The sequence below is a fragment of the Electrophorus electricus genome, chromosome 3 (genome assembly GCF_041902795.1).
Source record: "Electrophorus electricus isolate QZ-2024a chromosome 3, ASM4190279v1, whole genome shotgun sequence".
Taxonomy (NCBI): Eukaryota; Metazoa; Chordata; class Actinopteri; order Gymnotiformes; family Gymnotidae; genus Electrophorus; species Electrophorus electricus.
In genome coordinates this window covers 23,014,311-23,038,055 of record NC_137499.1, presented here as the reverse complement: position 1 = coordinate 23,038,055, position 23,745 = coordinate 23,014,311, and the positions used below count along the sequence as shown (strand labels likewise).

At 45.3% G+C, this 23,745-nt stretch overlaps 1 protein-coding gene across 5 annotated transcripts; it reads right to left on the bottom strand.

The window, feature by feature from the left end:
- Positions 1–115: 115 nt before the first annotated feature.
- On the bottom strand, positions 116–16,072 carry pik3r6 (phosphoinositide-3-kinase regulatory subunit 6). Of its 5 annotated transcripts, none has more exons than XM_081710687.1 (21): positions 15,825–16,069; positions 15,341–15,599; positions 13,242–13,352; positions 12,883–12,969; positions 11,549–11,640; positions 10,833–10,901; positions 10,258–10,390; positions 9,482–9,551; positions 7,894–8,080; positions 6,569–6,713; positions 6,294–6,380; positions 5,007–5,469; positions 4,633–4,735; positions 4,331–4,450; positions 3,937–4,044; positions 3,568–3,670; positions 3,257–3,327; positions 2,836–2,926; positions 2,638–2,690; positions 1,949–2,055; positions 116–1,869 (listed from the first exon to the last, which is right to left on the bottom strand). In XM_081710687.1, the coding sequence occupies exons 3-21, from the start codon at positions 13,300–13,302 to the stop codon at positions 1,707–1,709; spliced, it is 2,313 nt and encodes a 770-aa protein (XP_081566813.1). In that variant the 5' UTR covers positions 13,303–13,352; positions 15,341–15,599; positions 15,825–16,069; the 3' UTR covers positions 116–1,706. The 5 variants fall into 5 exon arrangements, with proteins under 5 accessions (XP_081566813.1, XP_081566812.1, XP_081566811.1 ...); XM_081710686.1 differs by having other exon boundaries at positions 4,328–4,450; positions 15,341–15,553; positions 15,916–16,069; XM_081710685.1 differs by having other exon boundaries at positions 4,328–4,450; positions 15,825–16,063.
- Between the last annotated feature and the right edge of the window lie 7,673 nt (positions 16,073–23,745).

Sequence of the window (23,745 nt, the reverse complement as noted above, 5' to 3'; positions counted from 1 at the left end):
ATCCTGGGAAAGATGGCGGCTCAGTGGCGCCCCCCCGTGGTACCGAGCACCGTGGTGCACTCATACCAGCGGCCTCGAAACGGCTCAGCTGCAATCAAATAGGACATGAGACGAGTTACTTTAAAAAATGTATAACTTTATAAAACATAAAGACACTTATGTATGCCCATAACCTTCCTTTGGAAGGCTAAACTAATTTAAAACTCTAATTACAAGATTAAATACATACACAAATAGAAGCCAAATCAGTTATTTTACAAAAAAAGAAGAAAATAGTGTTAGACCAGGTATCGATTCTGTCATAATGAAAAGCTGACATTACAAATCACATGCGTAAGATGAAATCACCCCACTATAGTGTAACACCTCGGTTCCAAACAAAGATTTATTTTTGGATTTATTGGTCCTGACCAAAATGTTTTCTTTGCTTCGAAAATAACCCACCTGTAGGCCCTCAGGAAAGTCCCCTCACTACATAAGTGCTGCAGGATGTAAAGATGTGAGAGAAGCTACATGTGGTGCAAGATCCCCGAGAACAAACCTCTGTGTGTGTGTATGTATGTGTGTGTGTGTGTGTGTGTGTGTGTGTGTGTGTGTGTGCACATGTGTGAGAAGAAAACATGGCCTGTACGTAAGACCCTGCACACATGCACATGGCACCCATGTGTATTAACATTAGTTTCTTGTCAGTTAATCTCTAAACACTTGCTGGAACTTAATGTGACCGAGTCACAATTCCTTTAAGTAATGGCGTACTGTGAGATATTTGAGTACTTTTGACTATGAAAGGCTTAATTCAGCTCTTAGGAGCAAATAAACACTTGTACTTTCTACTGGAATGTCCATTTTCTGCCAGAAGCTGTTGCAGTGTTCTGTTGCAGTGCAAAAACCCTCAAGACCTGAATGAGGAGCTGTGTCTGAGTGGCTGTGTGTGGCTGTGTCTGAGGGGCTGCGTCTGAGTTTGAGCGGCTGCGTCTGAGGAGCTGTGTCTGAGTGGCTGTGTGTGGCTGTGTCTGAGGGGCTGCGTCTGAGTTTGAGCGGTTGTGTCTGAGGAGCTGTGTCTGAGTGGCTGTGTGTGGCTGTGTCTGAGGGGCTGCGTCTGAGTCTGAGCGGCTGCGTCTGAGGAGCTGTGTCTGAGTGGCTGTGTCTGAGGGGCTGCGTCTGAGTCTGAGCGGCTGTGTCTGTCTGAGGGGTTGAGTCTGAGTCTGAGCGGCTGCGTCTGAGGAGCTGTGTCTGAGTGGCTGTGTGTGGCTGTGTCTGAGGGGCTGCGTCTGAGTTTGAGCGGCTGTGTCTGTGTCTGAGGGGTTGAGTCTGAGTCTGAGTGGCTGCGTCTGAGGAGCTGTGTCTGAGGGTTTCTCTACCTTACACACACACCCCACACAGGAGCTACGAGCGTAGACTTATTATGTGACAAAGTCACAGAAAGAACACCACAGACTGAGTCTTAACCCCCACTGAAACTCAGTGAATCCATTTTAGTGTTGGGAGTGTTAACTTGACAAACTGTTTGCAAGGAGATGGATGCAAACAACAGCTATGGTGCTTCATCGGCATTCCAAGAAGTGCAGTATTCCGATAGCTACAGTATTCCGACAAGTACAGTATTTCAAACTCGTCACGGCGTCAGAGGCTCCGAACATTGATGCAGTGGGAGCTGTTAGCAGCGTGGTGGTCATCCAAACGTCCCGCACACATCCTGCACATCGTCAGGGAACGATGCCTGAGAAGGTGTTGATGGGTAGCAGAAGGCCCCTGTTCAGGTACTTGCTCAGTCCAGAGTCCGTGTCCTCCTCGGACATCAACCTTGACTTTGACTTCATGGATTTTTGAACATAATATCCAGGTTCTTTACAGGGCTCCACCTCGATGCTGTAGAAAGAACAACAGGAAGTTGAGTTGCACACTGGATGACTACATGACCAGTTTGGTCTAGCAGGTGACCTCTCACCTCTGAACATCCAGAAGCGTCCTGCGGGAGTCTTTGTCCAGACACACGGTGAAGCCGATCCTCTCCTGCGTTTTTAACTTAAGGTTGCATGTTCTAATTTTAGTCTCCTGTGCAAAACAAACATTTAAAAGGTCAAGCAGAGAGTTGGTGAGTGGCATTTTACTGGGTGTGGCCAGCATATCTTCCATCAAGATTTTCCATCTTTATCTCAGAGCTACAGGGTGACAATGGGGCGTGAACTGGAGTACTTGTTCCCCATTTGTGTATACCAAAAGAACACACACATGAACACACATAAAAGGCTTCCTAGTGACACCAGTATATAATATTAATGAGATTGGAGATAATAATAACAATAATAATGATACTGATGTTAGAACTGAAGGTAAATTTACAAAGCACCCTTCTCAATCCCAGTGCTGCTTTCTAGCACAACACACACACACACACACACACACACACACACACACACAAATTGCTGGTGTTTGGGATTCATGTTTTTTATTCTTCAGGACAGGGAACGTTTAAAGGAAAGGCTTAAAGGCGAACCAAAACGCTTGAACAAAAAAAAAAAGAAAAAAGAAAAAAGGCCAAAAGTGTGATTGTGCAAGCCTGAGTTTGGCCTTACGCCCTGCGATCTGCATCTTTTGTGAAGTTTACGCAACACGAAGAAGATCCGGCAGTCTTACCAAGCTGCTCTTGGGGTTCATCTCATTCACATCCACCGTGAGACGGTTCAGATCTGAACAAGGTCAAGAAAACAGAAAACACACTGTGATCATCTTTGACACGCCTCTCGCTCTCCAAAAGTCACACTAGTAATGAAACTCTGATCTTTATCACCGTCCTGCATGTCTGGGCACAGTAGGCGTAAGAAGCTCACGCACCTTCTGCTTTGCTGGTGGGTACCGCCGACATCTGTACCCCTGTGGTCCGCAAAGAAAGACCCTTTTCTGTTTCTCTGTTGCTCAGTGACACCTGAGAGAGGCAAGAAAGGTTGACCGGCGGGAGTGGGGAAAATCCAGCCAGGTATCAGTCACTCCGAAACCATGTACCTCAGAGAAACCAAAGTGCCCTGCTGTAACCCCAAATCACCTGGGGTCCAAAAGCACTTGAGCAACACGGCTTTTTAAGTCCTTACTGCCATCTCTCAATTCCATCTTTTGTACTGTCTAAAATTATTTTTGATCCAAGTTTCTTCAGACTACGAGAGAGTCATCAGACGGCCGAGCTGCATTTAAACTCGCAACCCTGAGCCAAGCGGAGGGGAGTGGAGCAGAGGGGCGGGGCAGGGAGGGAGAAGCTCACCTTTTTGTAGATCAGTGAGACAAGACCTCCGCATGTCTCTGCTGGACCTTTCTTCTGCCTGAAGGACACATCTGGAGGAGGAAGGAGGACAGACAACATGGTGTATGTATAGAAAATGTTGCCTCCACGGGTGAGGTCATCTAAGGTTCAGTGTCACGATGTCAGCCGCGTGTCGGTATGGCTTTTGGCTTTATGTGTTTGGCTTCAGCATCTCCCCAACCGTGAATGAGAAAAGAACGCGTGCTGTTGGCTCTGGGTAAGCAGAGGCCCCCCACAGAAACACACATAAACCACCAAAAATGAGTGCACACCTTTAAGTGTTCCATGACGCAGTTTGTACTCCGGGAAGTCGATGCTGAGGTGAGAGATGAAGACATCATCTTTCGGCGATTTGTCCGGGTCACAGAATACAATCTTAAAGCACACACACATACACAAATTTCTCTACATCTTCACAATTTCTCTACAGTAACATGAGGGCTCAGTAAATCACATTATATTAATAATATTATTGTAATATAGTAATGTTCCATTTGTATAAATGTTGCTCAAGAGCAAGACACTTCAGACTGTAAACACAGTTTCACACACCCTGCTTTAACACCCAGCATGTTTAGTCTGCGTGGACGCAGCTGTGGGGGTGTGTAGGTGAGGTCACTGCGAGGGTCATGGACTCTCACCTTCACGTAGTAGACGGTGAAGTAGACAGGCTGCTGCCCCATCCGCACGTAGTAGGAAATGATGTCAGTGAAAAAGGACTTGTTTCTGTTCTGCCTGCTGAGATCAGACTGGCGATGGAGCCCAACACACACACACACACACACACACACACACACACACAAAGCTCATTTAGCGGAGACCTATGAGACAGTGCTATATGTTGAGTACAACACCTGTGAAATGAGTGTTAAATATCTCTCTCATCAGTGCTAGCCATGACTCAAGTACGACACTGGAGAAGCCTGTGCGTGATTTGCCCTGCAGTGATTGTCTGCTCTACAGAAGGATGCATGGGGCCCCTGCACAGGGTGCAGGGGATCCTGGGTCTGGATGAGAAGAGAACAGTAATACCACTGTGGCCAGCTGGGGGATCATCTGGCCCTGGCTGCAGACGTTAAAGTCGTACCATGGATCCAACATTCCCAAATAGGACCCCAACGCACAGGGGTTGGAGTCCTTCGGAGACACTCTGCCCTGTGGATCGACCGGAATTTGCAAATCAGAATTGTGCTGCTCTCTTATTTTGTTCACCTGCATGAAACCCAGGACCCATCAACCACATCATTCAGCATGCAGTAAAATATGAACAAGGATATGTAACAACACGGACACCAGCAGTGTTTGATCAGCCTTGTTTCCTAAGAATTCTTTCGTACCGTGCTGGGTGAGCCGGGTGAGCTGAGTTGGGTGGAGAAGGGGATGTAGAAGAGCTTAATGTTGACCTTGGCGGTCAGGAACAGCTTCCGGGCCTCCATCTTCCTGTGTGAGCAGAGGGGAGACACCGTGAGAGGACAGCCGTCAGGGAGACGTTTCCATGAAAACGGGAGAGTTGGCCGTTTTGGGAAATTCATGGCCACACGTGACCACGGAAACCCACAGTGGAAGCACTTCTCTGGAGACCCTGCAATCCCCGCCTTCCCTCTGTGGCGTTGCGACAGCTCCTGTGATGTGAACTGTCTTGTGACAGATTTCTGCTGCTCTAACGAAGCTCGTGAGCCTTGTCCCTGGCTGCACACACGCCGGGCCTTACCTTAACCGATAATAGGCTCCAGCGAGCCGACCCACGCTGCGGTCGTCCCCGACCACCACGACGTTGGCGGTGAAATTGCGCCTCGATTTGAGGACGGTGCTGCTTTTCGGCCACGCGTGTCGCTGCAGAGTGCTTGTGCTCCACGCCGATTCCTCCAGCGCGTCTTGCATCAACGCCATGCTGTCGGACGCGGACGGTTTTATTCTCTTGGCGATGCGCCGCGTCAGCCGGCACGAGCCCTGCTGCTGATCCGCTCTCGCTGCTCGCACGCCGCTGGCTTCCGTGTCCGAGCTGTCGGTCGGCGGCATGTCGCGCTCGATCCCGCTGTCCGTGGACAGCACGGAGAGGCGCGGCGTGTCCGAGTCAAAGTACGAGGAAAGATCGGACACCTCGAACTCGTCCGCGGAAAGACAGAAACTGTCAGTCGTGGAGCTCGAACGGACGAACTTGGCAATTTCTCGCCCTGAGATGGAAAAATATGCAAAAAAAAAAAAAAAAAAAGAGAGAGAGAGAAAGAAACCTATATGAGCGAGAGCGGTTTGGTAGAACTCACGTGTACACAGCTGAAGGAGATTCATAAGTTTGTGCATGGGCATAACTCTGAAAAGTGCTGGAGACAAGAATGTGGACCGGGGTGTTGCATTCAGCACAGAGGCACCTGCGCTCACTTCTATAATGATCACTACAAACTGATCCGCACGGGGACGGTAAGGAATAAGCGTAGTCGTGCTCCTAGTTATACGGCATCTTTTATTTTATTGTTTTATTGCATTTAGTTACACTTAGTTTTATTGATTAAAATAAGCATATTATTACTCACTATATAAAGGATAAAGGAAGCAAAGACTAATAAATGAAGAAAACACTAATATTTTAAGAGTATACTTTCAAAAACTGGTGGGGACAAAATTAACCATTTCAGAAAGTCGTATAGACATGTCCCCAACATAAATTACGTTTATGGTTTTGTGTAAAAAGTTAAACTCAGAAATAAAATCTATTTTCAGATTCTTTACCAAATGTAGCATTTTATGAAGGCAAATTCTGTTAAAAATACATTTCAGGGTAGAATTTATTAAGATTACCCTGTGATAACAGACCACTAAGAGGTCTCCCTGAACCAGGTCAACACACTTTAACCGACCGCCACACGTGCCACGCATCCATGCACACACACACACACACACACACACACACACACACACACACACACACACACACACACACACACACACACACACACACACACACACACACACACACACTTCTGAAAGCTATCCCACTCACAGAGCTCTTCCTCCTCCCACCACATATGGAAGCTCATGTCCGGGTTGGGCAGCGGTATATCGGCCAGGGAGCCGCGGGACAATGTATCTGCAAAAAAACAGGAGCGTCACGCTGACAGCAAAACCAAACACCAGTTCCACACTGCTTCCTTCCCAGTGGAAGACAAAGATAAATAAAACATTCTGTATCTGTGTGTGTGTGTGTGTGTGTGTGTGTGTGTGTGAGGGAAAGAGAGAGTGAAATTAACTAGAATGGGGTGTAATAGAAGAGAATACCTTTGCCAGTGCTGTGCAGCAACTGTGTGTACAGCTGCTGCAATCTCTTGGTGAGCACGCTCTGTTCATTCTTACTCTCCACTGCGCTCTGCTCCATGGCAGCCAGCACCTCGAGGAAATAAGACTCAACATCTTGGTCCTGCTCCTGCACACACAAACACACACACACACACACACACACAATTAAATGCACACATAAATGCACACAGATAATGCAGGCACACAAATCAAGCAAGACCACACGCGCAGAGAGATATAGCTACACTAAGAATAGTGCATGCAAATGCACACCCAGACAGATGTGAGCGTGCACTCACCCATTGCAATAGTTCTAAAAACGGTCTAGTTGTAGAGCGCGCAAACGTGCGCTCACAGGCACAGTCACTTGTCGCGTGTATATCCGTCAGACTAGGTGGATGGATTTTTTTTTCTGTTTTGTACGTCTTTGTGCTACATGTTTATGTTGGTTCCTGTTTTGTAAAAAAAAAAAAATAGAATCGAGCACCACATACATGCTTCCTCTCGCTCACATTCTTAAACTCGATTGGGAGCAAATATTAGCAGGTCCGGATGGGTTTGAACAGTCCGGAGAACTGCACAGGAACAGGAGTAAAACCGTGGGTGTCGAGCTCATCCACAGGTATGGGGACTGAATAAAATTTATTGCCGTGGTGACAACAGGAATGGGGATAAATTTTACAATATTCTTGTGGGAACGGTAATAAACACTGTGGTTATGACAGTGCAGACGTCCGTATTGTTCAGTCCACATTTGTCTCCGTCTGAAGTTTGGTGGGACTGAGTTGTTTTCTTGGCACGTCCAGAGCTGCCAGATGGCTTCAGTAGTTCCCAACCAGATAATTGCTACAAACCCGCAAAAATGCATGGGAATCCAAAATGACACGTCTCTCAGTCCATCCGACAAACCATCGACCGCATTTATTTATTATAACATGAAAATATGTTGGTTTAGTATATTAGACTTGGTACTGAACTCTACAAAAGTTATTTGAGATCTCCTGGAGTAAATCCAGACCAGCATTTAGACCAGGACTGCTCAGACTGATCTCTGGTTGGTTGGTGAACATTTTATTGGAGGATAATCAGAAATATGATCATATCTGTCTTCTTCCAGTGTATGAATTTGACCAAGAGTTTCAGTCTAACTATTTTCCGATGAACTATTTTCCGATGACTGTGCTAAGGTAATTACACACAGCAGTGGAGAGGAGCATGGCACAGCTGTGTATGTTGCATGTAGGCTTGTATGTGTGTGTGTGTGTGTGTGTGTGTGTGTGTGTGTGTGTGTGTGTGTGTGTACTGGCCTGCAGGGCTTGCGTGAGGGAGGGGCCGTGACAGAGGTCGTCTCCCAGCGTGGCCTGTAGGCTGTGCTGAACTACACTACGCATGTAGCCAAGCTGCGTCTCCAACTGGCTCCCGCCCTCAATGTCGGCCCTGAGAAGTGACCCGAGAGACTCGGAGAACACGGCGGGGTCCGCAAACACAAATACACTACACACGCACACACACACGCACACACAGCATCAGAGGAAAAAATAAAGTTTTCAAAAAAATTCATTTTGACATTTCTTACAAAGTTTGTAGTGTTCTTCCATATTTAGAGAACCTGTCACTTTAACCTGTTACATTAGAAGCAATAAAACATATAGTCTGTTAACCCTCCAATCGACAAAAATACCTTCTGAAATCTGAGTAACATTGTTTATTTTCTTTTTTTAGCACAGTTCCAAAAGTAACATTAAACCTTTGTATATTGATATCTTCAAATGCCTGTTATGACCTTGCACCTCAATAAAACTCTAAAAAAAATCACTCAGTCAAGCATTATGTTAGAAACACAGCCATCTGGAAACCTGACTTTAATGTCAGATAGCGAAAAAAAGTCATCAATTAATGAATTAAAAGAATGAAATATCTGTAGGAATTTTCACCATTCCTTGGAGCCTGAGGATGTTTAGATGGCTACCAAGACAAAACCTGCCAGGACTCACTGATAAGCTCAGGGACAAACCAGTTATAGAGCAGGTAAACAGAGCATTCCAGAATGAGGCGTACAGGACAAACTGGTCCTATCACTAGCACAGGAGCATCATTTGCAGCATGCAGGTCAACTTATAAAACAATCATACACTCTGCAACAAGACATTATGTGTGTGTTTGTTACACAGACACCTCTTGGAGCATGTGTGTGTGCGTGTGTGTGTGTGTGTTTGTGTGTGTGTGTGCACATGTGTGTGCATGTGTGTGTGTGCGTGTGTGTGTGCGTTTGCGTGTGTGTTTGTGTGCATGTGTGTGCGTGTGTGCGCACGCGTGTGTGTGTGCATCTGTTTGTGCATGTGTGTGTGTGCATGTGTGCGCGCGGGTGTGTGTGCACGCGCTTGTGTGTGTGTTTGCACGCATGTGTGTGTGCGCGCGTGTGTGTGTGCACGCGCTTGTGTGTGTGTTTGCACGCATGTGTGTGTGCGCGTGTGTGTGTGTGTGTGTGTGTGTGCATGTGTGTGTGTGCATGTGTGCGCGCGGGTGTGTGTGCACGCGCTTGTGTGTGTGTTTGCACGCATGTGTGTGCGCGCGTGTGTGTGTGTGTGTGTTTGCACGCATGTGTGTGTGCGCGTGTGTGTGTGTGTGTGTGTGTGTGTGTGCATGTGTGCGCGTGGGTGTGTGTGCACGCGCTTGTGTGTGTGTTTGCACGCATGTGTGTGTGCGCGCGGGTGTGTGTGCACGCGCTTGTGTGTGTGTTTGCACGCATGTGTGTGTGCGCGCGTGTGTGTGTGCACGCGCTTGTGTGTGTGTTTGCACGCATGTGTGTGTGCGTGTGTGTGTGTGTGTGTGTGTTTGCACGCATGTGTGTGTGCGTGTGTGTGTGTGTGTGTGTGTGTGCATATATCTCCTCACCGTTCTTGTAGAGGGTATTGTTCATTCCTCAGACTGTGTTCAGATACCAGTGTCCTTTGATACATCAGTCCTGTGATGAAACACACACACAGTCTCCTAAGCAGTCTAACAGGAGGCATTATTATACCAAAGTCTATTATGTCACTACACACAGTATAAATCTTTGCTGTTAAATATTGACAATATAATCTACAGCTATTTGAAAGGCATCAAACTGTCATATTAGAATTTTAAGTTCATGTGAAATATTTCATTTACTATGTAGTATATTGTGGTTTCAAAGAGTGTAGTGAGCAATAAATGTAGTGAGCAACTTTCTAGCATATGACATTCTAATGTCCAGCTCAGCTTCTGGACATTCAACACCCTGTATGGTTTAGTTCCATCAGATGACATTCTAGTGTCCAACCCAGCTCCTGCTCATATGCCACCCTGACATTCTAATGTCCAGCCCAGCTACTGGACATATACCATCCTGCATGGTTTAGTTCTATCATATGACATTCTAATGTCCAGCCCAACTCCTGGACATATGACACCTTGACATTCTAGTGTCCAGCCCAGCTCCTGGACATACACAAGTCTGCATGGATAGATCTAACCCCTCACTTAAATATTCAGAATTGTTTCAAGACCTTGTTTAGCCTCTTTATGGTAGAGTGTTTCCTAAATTGGAGAGGGAAGGATCTAAAATATATATATGACACTATATAAAATAAGAGCGTGTGTGTGTGTGTGTGTGTGTGTGTGTGTGTGTGTGTGCACGTATGGCAGACCTGGTGTAGAGATCTCTGCCTTTAGCAGGCGTGTGTAGCTCAGCCCCACAGTGCAGAAAGGCTGAGGAAACGTTAGCAGCCTCTTACATGAGCCGTACAGTCTCCTGTAAAGCTCCTCAGGTACATACACCGCCTGATACAACACACACGCACACACACACACACACACACACACACACACACACACACACACACACACACACACACAGTTGAGAATGTAAATAACTGATAACAGGGGATGTGGAAGGAGATCAGCCTTCATCATCAGGAGAACTGGCACACACTCTCCATGACACATATTCATACTCAAACAGTCTCATTATTACTCTGAACACATTCATTCTCTACATGAGCTACTACGCTATTACACACATGACTGCATCACATGCACTGGAACATCTGCTCCAAATGTGACATGGTGACAGATATCAGAAGCTGCTTCTTTCACACCATGAACTCTTAAATGTTTTAATTGTGCATTTATTCCTCCTGAACTAACACCTTCTGTCTGCCCCTTTGGAGCTTTGGTGCATACGTCAGGGGTCTTTAACAAGCGTGGGTTCGGCTTACCGCACCTGGAGGAGTGTGTAGACGAGCGTGTGTAGAAGTGGAATGATGTGTGGCTTTAGGTCAAATCTCTCAGCCTGCAAACACACGGCAGCCAGTCATCAGACCATCCACTGGCTGTGTCATGCAATAACCTTGTCAACCCCGCAAAAGTATGACGGAGTTACTGGTACGTCAGGGTTTTACTGTGCAAAGCAAGATATTGGACAACTGTCTGATAAATGAGCAAACTATACCGATGCACCATGTCAAGGTTTTCCAACCAGTTTAAAACCAGTTTGATGCTACATGTTAAAAACACCACAGCAACACAGCCACAGCAGGCCAGTGATCATTTGAGTTCATATGAGTTTCTACACAATGCATCCTGCTCCCGTGCTTGCAGGCTGGAGTTTGTTATAATGACGCCAGGCTTCCATGGCCCTTTGGGCGCAACTTATATTCAAAAAAATACCTTTTGCATTTGATCACAGATAAACAGGAAATTTCTTTTTGTTTCAAATCTACCTGGAACCTTTTTCTTAATTCTCTTCTCTGTGTTCTTTAGACACACCTAAGTTGCACCAGGAGCATGCCAGCGCTTTTGAAAACACTTTCATGCTGCAATATTTACGTGTTGCTCAGCAAAGGTTCGTTTTCACTGGTCTGCAGGCACCGCAAAACACAAGGGGCTGCCATTGCCACGACGGCGAGCCAGCCAGACAAGGTTGGCACAGGGACTTACCCGCTCCAACTCTCTGATAGCCACCCTCACCAAAGCCAGACAGCCCAGGGGATTGGAATGCACCTTCTGGTGGAAGGTCAACCTTAGCATTACTGCACACACACACACACACACACACACACACACAAGCAAACACACACACACAAACACACACACACACACACACACACACACACAAACACACACATATACACGTGCACACAAACAAACACACACATACACACACACACACACACATATACATGCGCACACAAACAAACACACACACACACACACACACACACACACACAAACACACACACACACACACACACACAAACACACACATATACATACGCACACAAACACACACACACACACATACACACACACACGGACACACACCACAGAGAAGCACAGAAAAGTTGGTTTTAGCCGATGCATGTGAACACAAATGAATGAAGGACTTCTCCAGCATTCTTGTGTGCACATTTCCAATGTGGTTTTCACCTTCAGGTTTAGAAGGGATGTTTACTGGACTAACACGTCTTCCTATAAGTGAGGTGCATGACAGAACAGGTGTGAAATGTATCAGAAACTGAGAATCTCGGTCTCTAAATATTGCTCAGATGGTGTGTAAGTGATCAGATCCCAAGACACTAAGACACTGTTGCAGTATCGAAACATACCAAAGTCACGCCGTGTGTAACATACCTGCCCGGTGTGCCTGTTGGTTCAGCAATTTAAAACATGGCCTGGGAAACTCTGTGTAGCCAGTGATAAAGAACTCATTCAGCTGTGTTGGATCTGGGTGATTGTCAACTCCAGGTAAACATGTGTACCCAGTACATGTGTATTACTGGTGGATGTATTACCAGTACATGTGTATTACTGGTGGGTGTATTACCAGTTCATGTGTATTACTGGTGGGTGTATTACCAGTTCATGTGTACTACAGATGGATGTATTACCAGTACATGTGTATTACTGGTGGGTGTATTACCAGTTCATGTGTATTACTGGTGGGTGTATTACCAGTTCATGTGTACTACAGATGGATGTATTACCAGTACATGTGTATTACTGGTGGGTGTGTTACCAGTACATGTGTATTACTGGTAGGTGTATTACCAGTTCATGTGTACTATAGATTGGTGTATTATCAGTACATGTGTATTTCTGGTGGATGTGTTACCAGTACATGTGTATTACTGGTGGGTGTGTTACCAGTACATGTGTATTATTGGTGGGTGCGTTACCAGTACATGTGTATTACTGGTGGGTGCATTACCAGTACATGTGTATTACTGGTGGGTGCATTACCAGTACATGTGTATTACTAGTGGGTGCGTTACCTTTGCTGATCTCGAGTTGTTCAGTGTTCAGTTCTCTCAGAACATTCTGTAGGATTCGGTACATATCTGACTCCAGCAAGGTGAATTCTGAGAAAGCAACACAGGAACAGGCAAAGCAGTTTAATGCTTCGACTAAGAGACCAATGTCCAGCAGGTAGAGCCGGTGGAGCGGGTGGAGGCGCTCCACTCGGGGCTCTAGTGCTGGCGTAGTTGATGGTGAGCCCTGGAGGTGCCGCTCCACGAGGCGGGACGGCCCACCACAATCAGTGTTCACATGTGCACCATGTCGAACAGCTAGCTTTCCAAAAACGACTGGACGAGGGTGAAGGTGGCAGAGGAGCAGGTGAGTGGCACCTCACCTGCCGAGTCCATGCCAGCGTAGCTGGGAGGGCGGGCACCACACTGCACCCACACTGCCATGGCCGAGGACAGGGGTCACAGGTTAGACGTGTTCATGGCCGATATGCACCCTAGAAGACGAAGTGTCAGACATCACGAATGAATTATAAACTTGATCATAGGGAGAAACAACGGAACTTTGAATACAGTGTGAAGTAGAGTTTTTGTGTCACACGTGCGCTGTGGGAACTACTCCAGGACCAACCCAACGTTCACTGTGCCTTCACCACCAAACCCGCTCAGAGGGGTGCAGGTAACGCGGTTTGCCATGGTAGCCGTACCGTTACAGAAATAACAGCACGTGCATGTCTTGTTCGCAAACATACAAAAAATGATCATGAAAACATACATTTCTCTGACTGGACTGACTGGTCATTTCTCTCACTGGACTCACCGGTTATTATGTCATGTGACCAAGCAACACCTATGCTAAACCAACTTGGCCAATATGCTGTCAGACAGCAGCCATCTGCAGAATGCCTAATATTGAAGCCAGACACGAGTTACCCTGCAAAATCAGACAGTCTGTGTCTATCACTGGACAAACTACACGGCAAACTGGACATCTACAAACATTCATTCTGCTTACATCTTCATACAGCTACCTCTGTATGAACCTCTGAATTAAACACTGTAGACCTGACTACAGCAATCAAACCATCCAACATATAACGTGCAGCCTCCTAGGTTATATTCTCCCCAAAATGACAGCATATAAAATGGTCAAGTCTCATCCTAAGTTTAATTTAGGAACTTAGGAGCCGAAACACACCCCTAACCCCTAACTCCTAACCTCTACCCAGTAACCCCTAACCCCTAACTTCTAAACAGTAACCCCTAACCCCTAACCCCTAACCCCTAACTTCTAAACAGTAACCCCTAACCCCTAGCTTCTAAACAGTAACCCCTAACCCCTAACCCCTAACTTCTAAACAGTAACCCCTAACCCCTAGCTTCTAAACAGTAACCCCTAACCCCTAACCCCTAGCTTCTAAACAGTAACCCCTAACCCCTAACCCCTAGCTTCTAAACAGTAACCCCTAACCCCTAACCCCTAACTTCTAAACAGTAACCCCTAACCCCTAACTTCTAAACAGTAACCCCTAACCCCTAGCTTCTAAACAGTAACCCCTAACCCCTAGCTTCTAAACAGTAACCCCTAACCCCTAACCCCTAGCTTCTAAACAGTAACCCCTAACCCCTAACTTCTAAACAGTAACCCCTAACCCCTAACCCCTAGCTTCTAAACAGTAACCCCTAACCCTTAACTTCTAAACAGTAACCCCTAACCCCTAACCCCTAGCTTCTAAACAGTAACCCCTAACCCCTAACCCCTAGCTTCTAAACAGTAACCCCTAACCCCTAACCCCTAGCTTCTAAACAGTAACCCCTAACCCCTAGCTTCTAAACAGTAACCCCTAACCCCTAACCCCTAGCTTCTAAACAGTAACCCCTAACCCCTAACTTCTAAACAGTAACCCCTAACCCCTAACCCCTAGCTTCTAAACAGTAACCCCTAACCCCTAGCTTCTAAACAGTAACCCCTAACCCCTAACCCCTAGCTTCTAAACAGTAACCCCTAACCCCTAACCCCTAGCTTCTAAACAGTAACCCCTAACCCCTAACTTCTAAACAGTAAGCCCTAACCCCTCTGCAGTCTTACAGTGACTTGCAATGAATTACAAACTGCTTTGCCCGCAGCCTCAGCGACTAGGCGCTTTTCTCTGGGACATGTTGTCTCCCAGTGTGAGAAGAGATTCTAGCAGAGTCAGAAAGCTGCTTCACTCGTGCAGTGAGACCTGCGAGCTGGAAACAGAAACTAACGCTCTCTCACTTCCACTCACAAGCAAATCAAGTACTGTCCGCATGTGCACCAGCTCCAAAAAAACGGGCGCACACAGCTTTAGCACTACACAGACACACACACACACACACACACACACACACACACACACACACACACACACACACACACACACACACACACACACACACACACACACACACACACACACCAATACGAGCAGCACAGCCCAAAGCTCAGATCCACTTCTCTTACCTGGTTTGCCGAGTGTCTGAGTGGAGTCGCACGCTGCATCATAAAGAGCACGGGCTGAGGTGAACAGTGGGAGTGACTGAGTCGCGCGTTGCCTCACACTTCCTCAATGCGCAGCTCTCCCTCAGTCATGCAGCGATAGCGAACCAACACTGTGACAGAAAGTAAGGGAGGGAAGGAGAGAGAGAGAGAGAGGAAGGGGGAGGGATGAGGTGGCTGTGAAGAGAGAGAGAGAGAGGGAGGAAGGGGAGGGATGGAGCGGCTGTGGAGAGAGAGAGAGAGAGAGAAAGAGAGAGAGAGAGAAGTTTGAGTTTGTGGGAGGAATAAAGAAGGTGGCAATGACTAAAGAAAAGTGTGAAAATTAAGTGTGTGTGTGCGTGTGCGTGTGCGTGTGCGTGTGCGCGCGTGTGCGTGTGCGTGTGTGTGTGTGCGTGTGTGTGTGCGTGTGCATGCGTGTGTAATGTGGGTGAAAAGTCAATGAAATCACCTCGTAATGGTCCAGACTTATTATAGTATCTAATTTTAAGAATGAAACAGATTAAGAATGAAATAAGTTAAACTTTCCAATGAGTACAAACCCAGCAAATGCATTCAGACAGACTGGAGTCTCACTACAGCTCTCTGTCTCTCTCACTCTCTCTCTCTGTCTTTCTCATACACATGCACGCACACACACACACACACACACACACACACACACACACACACACACACACACACACACACACACACACAAATTTCCAGTAGCTCTAAGGTCAGTGTGTGTGTGTGTGTGTGTGTGTGTGTGTGTGTGTGTGTGTGGTGGGGTAATCTCTAAAAATGAGGCCTAATCTACAGTGCTGTCTCAGCAGCAGCATGCTAAACCACATTTTTCTTCCTGTGGAATAGAGAGAGAGAGAGAGAGAGAGAGAGAGAGAGAGCAGTAGACAAGACCAGAGGCATAGCCTGTCTCTGTAAGTGTGGAGGTGGAACATATACGACTGTCGGCTATTTTTAGCATCGGCGTCAAGTACTCAGAAAGCGAGGCGGTTTCCAAAAACAAACACGGACATCAACTCAAATCAAACATGTGCACACTGCCGAAACCCGAAGGCAGAGCTTTGCGTTCCAGGATCATGTGCCACTGTGGCCTGCCGGGAGGCATTCCAGAACTCCGGAGAGGCCTGAGTAATGAAGTTTGGGGCTTTAGTGTGGAATTCAGCTGTGTGGTCAGAGCAGAAGTCAGTCGAGCGTGTAGACATGTCCTGGCCACAGGACGAGACCCAGTCCCTGTAGCTTCTCCCGCAGACACACTGAGGGTCTCGCAGTTCCGGAGGGACTTGACATTGGTCGTCTCCATGCATTATAGGACCAGGACCTGAAGGAGCTTTAAAAGAAATTAACTTCATGAACTTAAGGCTTAAAGAAGTTTCAGCTCACAGAAACTTTATGATGAGAAGTACTTTATAAAATGACCTTTTTTTAAAACTACTTTAACCTGGTGGTTCAGAAGCTGCCTCTGTGTGTGTATGTGTGTGTGTGTGTGTATGTAGAAAAATTACTGTGTGATTGCTTACTAAGCAAAGCCCTGCAGATACATTATTTCCAGCTTGTCAGTATGTGTGAGGCTGCGGACACGCTGCTGATAACAGACTCCACTTGTGCACTCAGGTCACATCAGGCCATTTCCAATGACACATTTAACATCCAACAATGTTTAACGAAGTTCTAAATTCAGCACGCTCTTGTCTATTTGCTATGGCAAAAACCTGTTTTCCAGGGTCAAAGGTATTATTATGGTCAGCGTGGAATCTCCGATGTTTGATGTCTTCTCAAAGCCTCAGCGAGACCGTGTGAGAGAGCAGTGGTGACTATTCTTTCTCTTGCTTTCTTGAACTCTCTTAGCATGTGAACTCAGCGCTGTCATATTCCTTCTGGGAGCATGTGTCACACTGTCGGGGGAGAGATCGTGGTCTGCTCGCACCTAGTAGCCAGGCAGGGATGCGGAGGGTGGCAGCAGTCTGCTCGTGGGGCTTCTCTTCCGTTCGTCAGTCTTACCAGCTGTCGCCTCAGAAAACAGGATATTGCAGAACGACTTCAGAGGGCCGAGGGGAAATGCGGCGCGGCTTGCTGCGCTGGAAATCCCCATTCTAGGAACGTCACTTGTGTAGAGGCCGTGATACACCATAGTGGGTTTGTACGTTGCTAATAGTCTGTCAATCAAAAGGCACAGAGACACGCTGTGCATTTCCGAGTCTGGTTATGGAAACCGAATGGGCAGGTATGCCAGTAAGAGAGACTCAGGAGAGTCTCAGGTGTCTCAGTCTCAGGAGACCCACCTGCTTTGCTGAGAAGCTCAGGAGCTTGTAATGAGATCACATGTCTTTGTTTACAACTTCTAATGTATGAACTGTTGGTTTCTAGGGAAGGCCAGAAAGCTACTGGGCTCCTCTGTACACTAGGCCTCAGAGAATAGTTGTGGGATGTCAGTTACCCTAATTTCCTGTATTCAACCGGACAATATGAGGAAGTACCGAAGGTCAGGGAGAGAGAGGAGGGTGGACAGAGAGTCGGGGTCGAGAGAGAGAGGGTTGGTGTGGTGGGACTGCATCCTCTATAAACTACCTTGCTGTAAACAATGGGCCAAATTTGATTTAACGTGACGTTAACATTTTCTTCATTTGCATATGACGTTGGAGATAATTAATAGAACACCACTCAGAAAAAAATGCCACCTGAACCTGTCTGACGGTTACATTTCCGGAATCCACGAACCTTTAGATGGTCAGAGAGGAAGAAACTATGAGCAGATAGAGAGCAGATAGAGACTGCAGATAGACACTGCAGATAGAGACTGCGGAGAGAGACTGCAGATAGAGACTGCGGATATAGACTGCGAAAAGAAACTGTGCAGAAAGACTTCAGATAGAGACTGCAGATATAGACTGTAGATAGAGACTGCAGAGAGATACAGTTATGCTGCTATGCAATGATCAGAAGTACTGAAGTCATCAACATGTGTTTTCCATCCTATTGAAAGTTACAAGACCGTTACATTTTTATGCAGCTGGGGTTCAGTCGTATGGAAAGCCAAAGTGGTCAAAATTCACCTCAAGCAAACCACGTTTTGTAAAATGGCAGGGAAAGTGGTGTTTTGGACATTTTGGACAAAATACAGCATTATTTTTCACTGTGCCATAAAATACACCACTGTACCCCTCAAAATGGTGTATTTTATGACGTTTACAGTTGTGTTAAAAATAATAGCAGTCCAACATCACCAACTAGATAAATCACTGTTTTTGGTAGAAATTATATTTCAACATGGCAAAAATGTGCTAGTAGATGTGGTAGAGTAATAAAAAACCAACAGACCCAGCAGTCATGATATGTATGCTGCTAATTATATGTAACTGAATAATTAACTAAAAGGGCGTGTTCAAAATAATAGCAGTGTGAAGTTCAATTAGTGAGGTCATTCATTCTGTGAAAAAACAGGTGTCAGATGGCCCCTATTATAGGATGAAAGTAGCAGATATTGTACATACTGGTTATAGTGCATGGTTATAGTGCATTTCTCTCTAAAAAACTGAGTAAAATGGGCCGTTCCAGACATTGTTCAGAAGAACAGTGTACTTTGATTAAAAAGTTGATTGGAGAGGGGAAAGCATATAAAGAAGTGCAGAAAATGATAGGCTGCTCAACTAAAATGATCTCAAATGCTTGAAAATGGCAACCAAAACCAGAAAGATGTGGAAGAAAAATGGAAAACTCCAATTTGAATGGATTGAAGAATAGAGGCTCAGCCAATGATCAGCTCCAGGGAGATCATAGAAGGTCTAAAGTTGCCTGTGAATACTGTAACAATTAGAAGATGCCTACATGAAGCCAAGCAATTGGGAAGTATCCCCTGCAAAGTCCCATTGCTGCAAAAACAGCATGTGCTGAAAAGGGTACGATTTGCCAAAGACTACATCGACTGGCCTAAAGAGAAATGGTGCAACATTTTGGGGACTGATGAAAGCAAAATTGTTCTTTGGGTCTAGGGGCCACAGGCTGAATTGAAGCCACAGTACACTGTGAAGACAGTGAAGCATGGTGGCGCAAGCATCATGAAATGCAGGTGTTTCTCATACTATGGTGTCGGGCCTATTTATTGGATACCAGGGATCGTGGCTCAGTTTGAATGCATCAAAATACTTGAAGAGGTCATGTTGAATCGTGCCAAAGATGAAACGCCCTGAAATGGGTGTTTCAATAAGACAGTGACACCAAACACACCAGTAAATGTGCAACATCTTGGTTCCAGATCAAGAAGATTAACTTTACGGAGTGGTCAGCCCAATCTCCAGACCTTAATCCAATAGAAAACTTGTAGGGTGACATAAAAAAAAATGCTTGGCACAAAGGAATGCAGAGGAATTGAGGAATGTAGTCCAGTCATCCTGGGCTGGAATACCTGCTTACAGGGGCCAGAAGTTGGTCAACTCCATGCAACACAGATGTGAATCAGTTCTCAGAAACAGTGGTTATACAATTAAATATTAGTTTAGTGATTCACAGGAAAGTGCAATATTCAAGCATTTTTCAGTTTATACAGTAAACGTTGAGTTTGTAAAATGCAGACACTGCAATTTTTTTGAACAGCCTAATGTTCCCCTTTCTTCACTTTCTGTAAAGTAACAACACATTTGATGAATTTTAATTCGTGTTTTGATTTGGAATAGAATGCGCAGTGTTCTCAATGCATTTATATGTATGAAAATAAAAGCTATTATAATAGTTTTTCAGCTTTACTAATTTTTTTAAACACACTGCTATTATTTTGAACACAACTGTATGTTAGTTTAAAATGCCATAAAATGTGCCACTTTAAGTGCTCTAAATTGGCTTTTTAATGCATTAAAAGCACCTCTTTATAGTAAGATAATGAAGTCCACCTACCAATAGAGTTGAACTTTCTTCTCCAATCATTCACAAACAAGCTCAGACCAGACAAGTTCAATACAGATCTTAATCGGCTGATAAACCATTGCTCAAGTTTGGTTATTTTTGGAATTCACATATGTGTTTATCACTCGATAATTCATTTATTAATTCATACACTAATTATCTAGCTAGGTTAGCTAGCTAGCTAGCTAGATGTTTAGTAGAATTACCAGTAGTTATAATGGTTAGGTACTTTAAATGGGCAATTTAAATGTGCAGGAACTTTAAATAGGCAATTGGCTAAATAGTTAGCTAGCTAGCAACATTTCCTACATCAATGTGAGCTAGGAGCTAATTTAAGAAAGATGGGAGCATACAGTAATTAGTAACGTATTTGGAAAGAGATAGATAGCTTAGTCATTAAACAGAAATCTTAAGATTAATCAGCAGAGACCAATGAGTAATGTGTGAGCATGACTGAGGTCATCTAAAAAGAGTGACAATGAGAATTAAGTCCATCACAGCTGTCAGAAGGTGAAACTGCTGTAGTTGGAGTGCACAGAGGCACAGTCACAAAACCAGACAGAATAAAGTTGCTGCTGATGGTCTAATTAGTAAAATCTCCAGCCCAGTCTTTCAGTCTCTTCAACAGGGTGGGTGATCAAACAGGTGAGGTCTTTGTTTTCAAGTACAGCAGCAGTGTCTCTGATATGCAGGGGACTCCACTGTGGTAGGGACTAAACAAGAACAAACACATGAACAGCACATAGAATGGGAGACAAACAGAAAAACAATTGAGGGCACACAAAATATTTGTTTCTCCAAAAAAACCAAAACAAATAAAAACAAAAAAACCCCCACAATATAATGTTTTTATAACTGAATAACAACAGACAAGACAAATGCACTACAATGATTGAGGAAAGGTCACTCTATATAGATTCTCTCAACAAACATCACAAGGCCTGTACCACTAATTTAATTCTAGATGATCATTGTCATATAGATAATTACTATTAATAATTTTTCCTTGTAAAAAGTGTACAGTTTTTAAAGAATATAGCTATTTCTTTTTAGTCATCTTCTAAGATGGAAATACTCACTAGCTCCCATTTGAAGACAGACACAGCTCAAACTCCCAAATGCCAAGTGCTAGACTTGAAAGAAGAACACAAGTGTACAAAACAGGGATACGCCATGACCAATAGCGCTGTTATCCATATTGGTTGTTTGGCATCCCTCTTGAGTTTGTTGCAATAACCTCTTCCCCTTTCATTCCATTTTAACCATAACAAAACCATAACAGTGTATTTTGCAGCATAAAAACGTCCAAATCGCCGTTTTACAAATAAAACGTGCTTAATTTGAGGTGAATTTTGACCAATTTGGCTTTCCATACAGAGGCGCGTTTGACGCACTCCCCTCCAGGCTGGAGAGGGCAGCCCCTCTCTCTGTAAATGCCCCGTCTCCCATTACATTAACTACATTATGAAATTGCACATTGCCAGTTGCTCCGACATATGCAGTTTATAGTTCTTGTCGCTGATGTTATACTACACTTTAACGTGAGAAATTAAAAATAAACAAGCAGAAAGAAGAACCCCTTATACAGATGGCCATACCCTTCTGGTCACTAGCTCTTGCTTTCTGGTTTCCCTTCTCTAAATATTTTTAATATTCTTACGCTCTCTGTGACAAGAAACAAAAAGAAATATTCTGAATCACTGCCTCAGAACAGCTAAATAAACCACAAGAACCTTTATCTACAGCACAATCACTCAGTAATAATGTAGTGAAACCAGTTTTACCTGAACACAACAAGGATGCTTGCTGTCTTACTGCTGTAGCATGTAAAGCAATTTAATCTCTTAAAGAACGTACCTTAACCTAATTATCCATTAGGTAATCTATCACAAAACATCTTTAAAAGGGCCCAAGCTGGAAGCATTCTCAGTCACTGAAGCGTATGAAACTTGTGACATTCTAACAAACCACAGAGCCAAAACCCAGCACCACAAAAAAACAACAAAAAAAACCCATTTATTGCAGGAAATGAAACATCTCCAGAAAGGAAGACACAAGTCATTTTAAGAAGGCTTCCACACTGGACTGCAGCAGGCACGAGACGTTCACAAGGGTTTCAGGAGACTTTCACAAGTCTTTCCTGAGCAATTGGGCTGTTCCACTTTAGCTGGGGGTCTGTGGGATGTGGTCGGTTTTCCCATAAGGCCACAGGACAGTTGAACCAGCCCTGTGCTGAGAAGAAAGCAAGCTGTATGTGTCACTGAATGGTGAAACAATACCCATTTGGCCCTGATACCGAGAAAGTACACAAACATCACAAGGCAACAGTCTGTCCAGACACAAACACGCTTTTACTCTTTCTCCATTTCCAGAAAAAACCCAAAGTTGTTTCAGTAACATTTATCAGATCGTACTTGGATCAGGTTTGGAGTCACACAGTGGCCTTGTTTTTTTTTATTATTAACATATATCTTTAACCCAGGTTTTTTTTTGACTGAGCAATACTGACTGTGGCGTTTACACTCTGCTCCACCAGTGGTGAAGGCCAGGACAGTCTCTGTCACAACAGCCCTGAGCTGAAGGGTGGGGTCCCAACCGTTGTCATTTGGGGAGGTTATTTCAGGAGCTCTCTGCATACTTTTGGCCAGAGTCGCAGATAAAGAACGCCGTTTTTTCCTGTCAGAGCGTCTCAGAGCAGGAACACTCCCATAGAGGAGTTTCCTGAAGTGACACGCAGACTGCTTCCCCACTGCACCCTGAAAGTGCGCCCTCCTACCTCACTGCAGACACTCGAGGATCCCACTGGCCCTGGGTGAAGAGGCTCACTGTCAGCAAGCAAACACTGCAGCAGACCCTTGCCTCTGTGGAACAGATTCCCCCTCTTTATGTAGCCATGACAACCTTCCCCCCGAAACAGAGGAGGTATGCATATATTATTCCTGCAATTCGTATGTGTACTATGTTTAAGAGGTAAAAAAATACAGCTGCGATACTGGATACACCACCAATTGTTTGTAGTTACCCAGTTAAACCCTGACTGCTCATTAAGAAGCCTTGTGAAATTCTACCTAGCCTCAGGGGTAGATAGAAGGAAGCAATTTACATCTCAGGTCAGGTGGTTTAACAGGTCTCCTGTTGCCACTGCAATAATCCCCAAACAAGGAAGTGGTAAGGATGAATCACGGCTCCGAGGTTCTCCACGAGACGGAGAGCACGCGAGAGGTGTTCCGCAGGCCAATCTTCAGCACCCGCACGGAATGGAAAAACAAAACAGGAGCTGTGAAGTTTAGGGCACGGACGCTCGTTTCAAAAGCTTTGTGTCAGTCGCGCTCGCACCGAAGCGAGCGACGCTGGAGAACGTCGGCGCGAAGCCCACGGCCAAACTCACCACCTTCCGCCTGTTAAACAGGGAAATCACCCCCGTGGCCCAGTCATGCCCGAGCTACAAGAGCAGCAAGACCACGACGGCTTAGAAC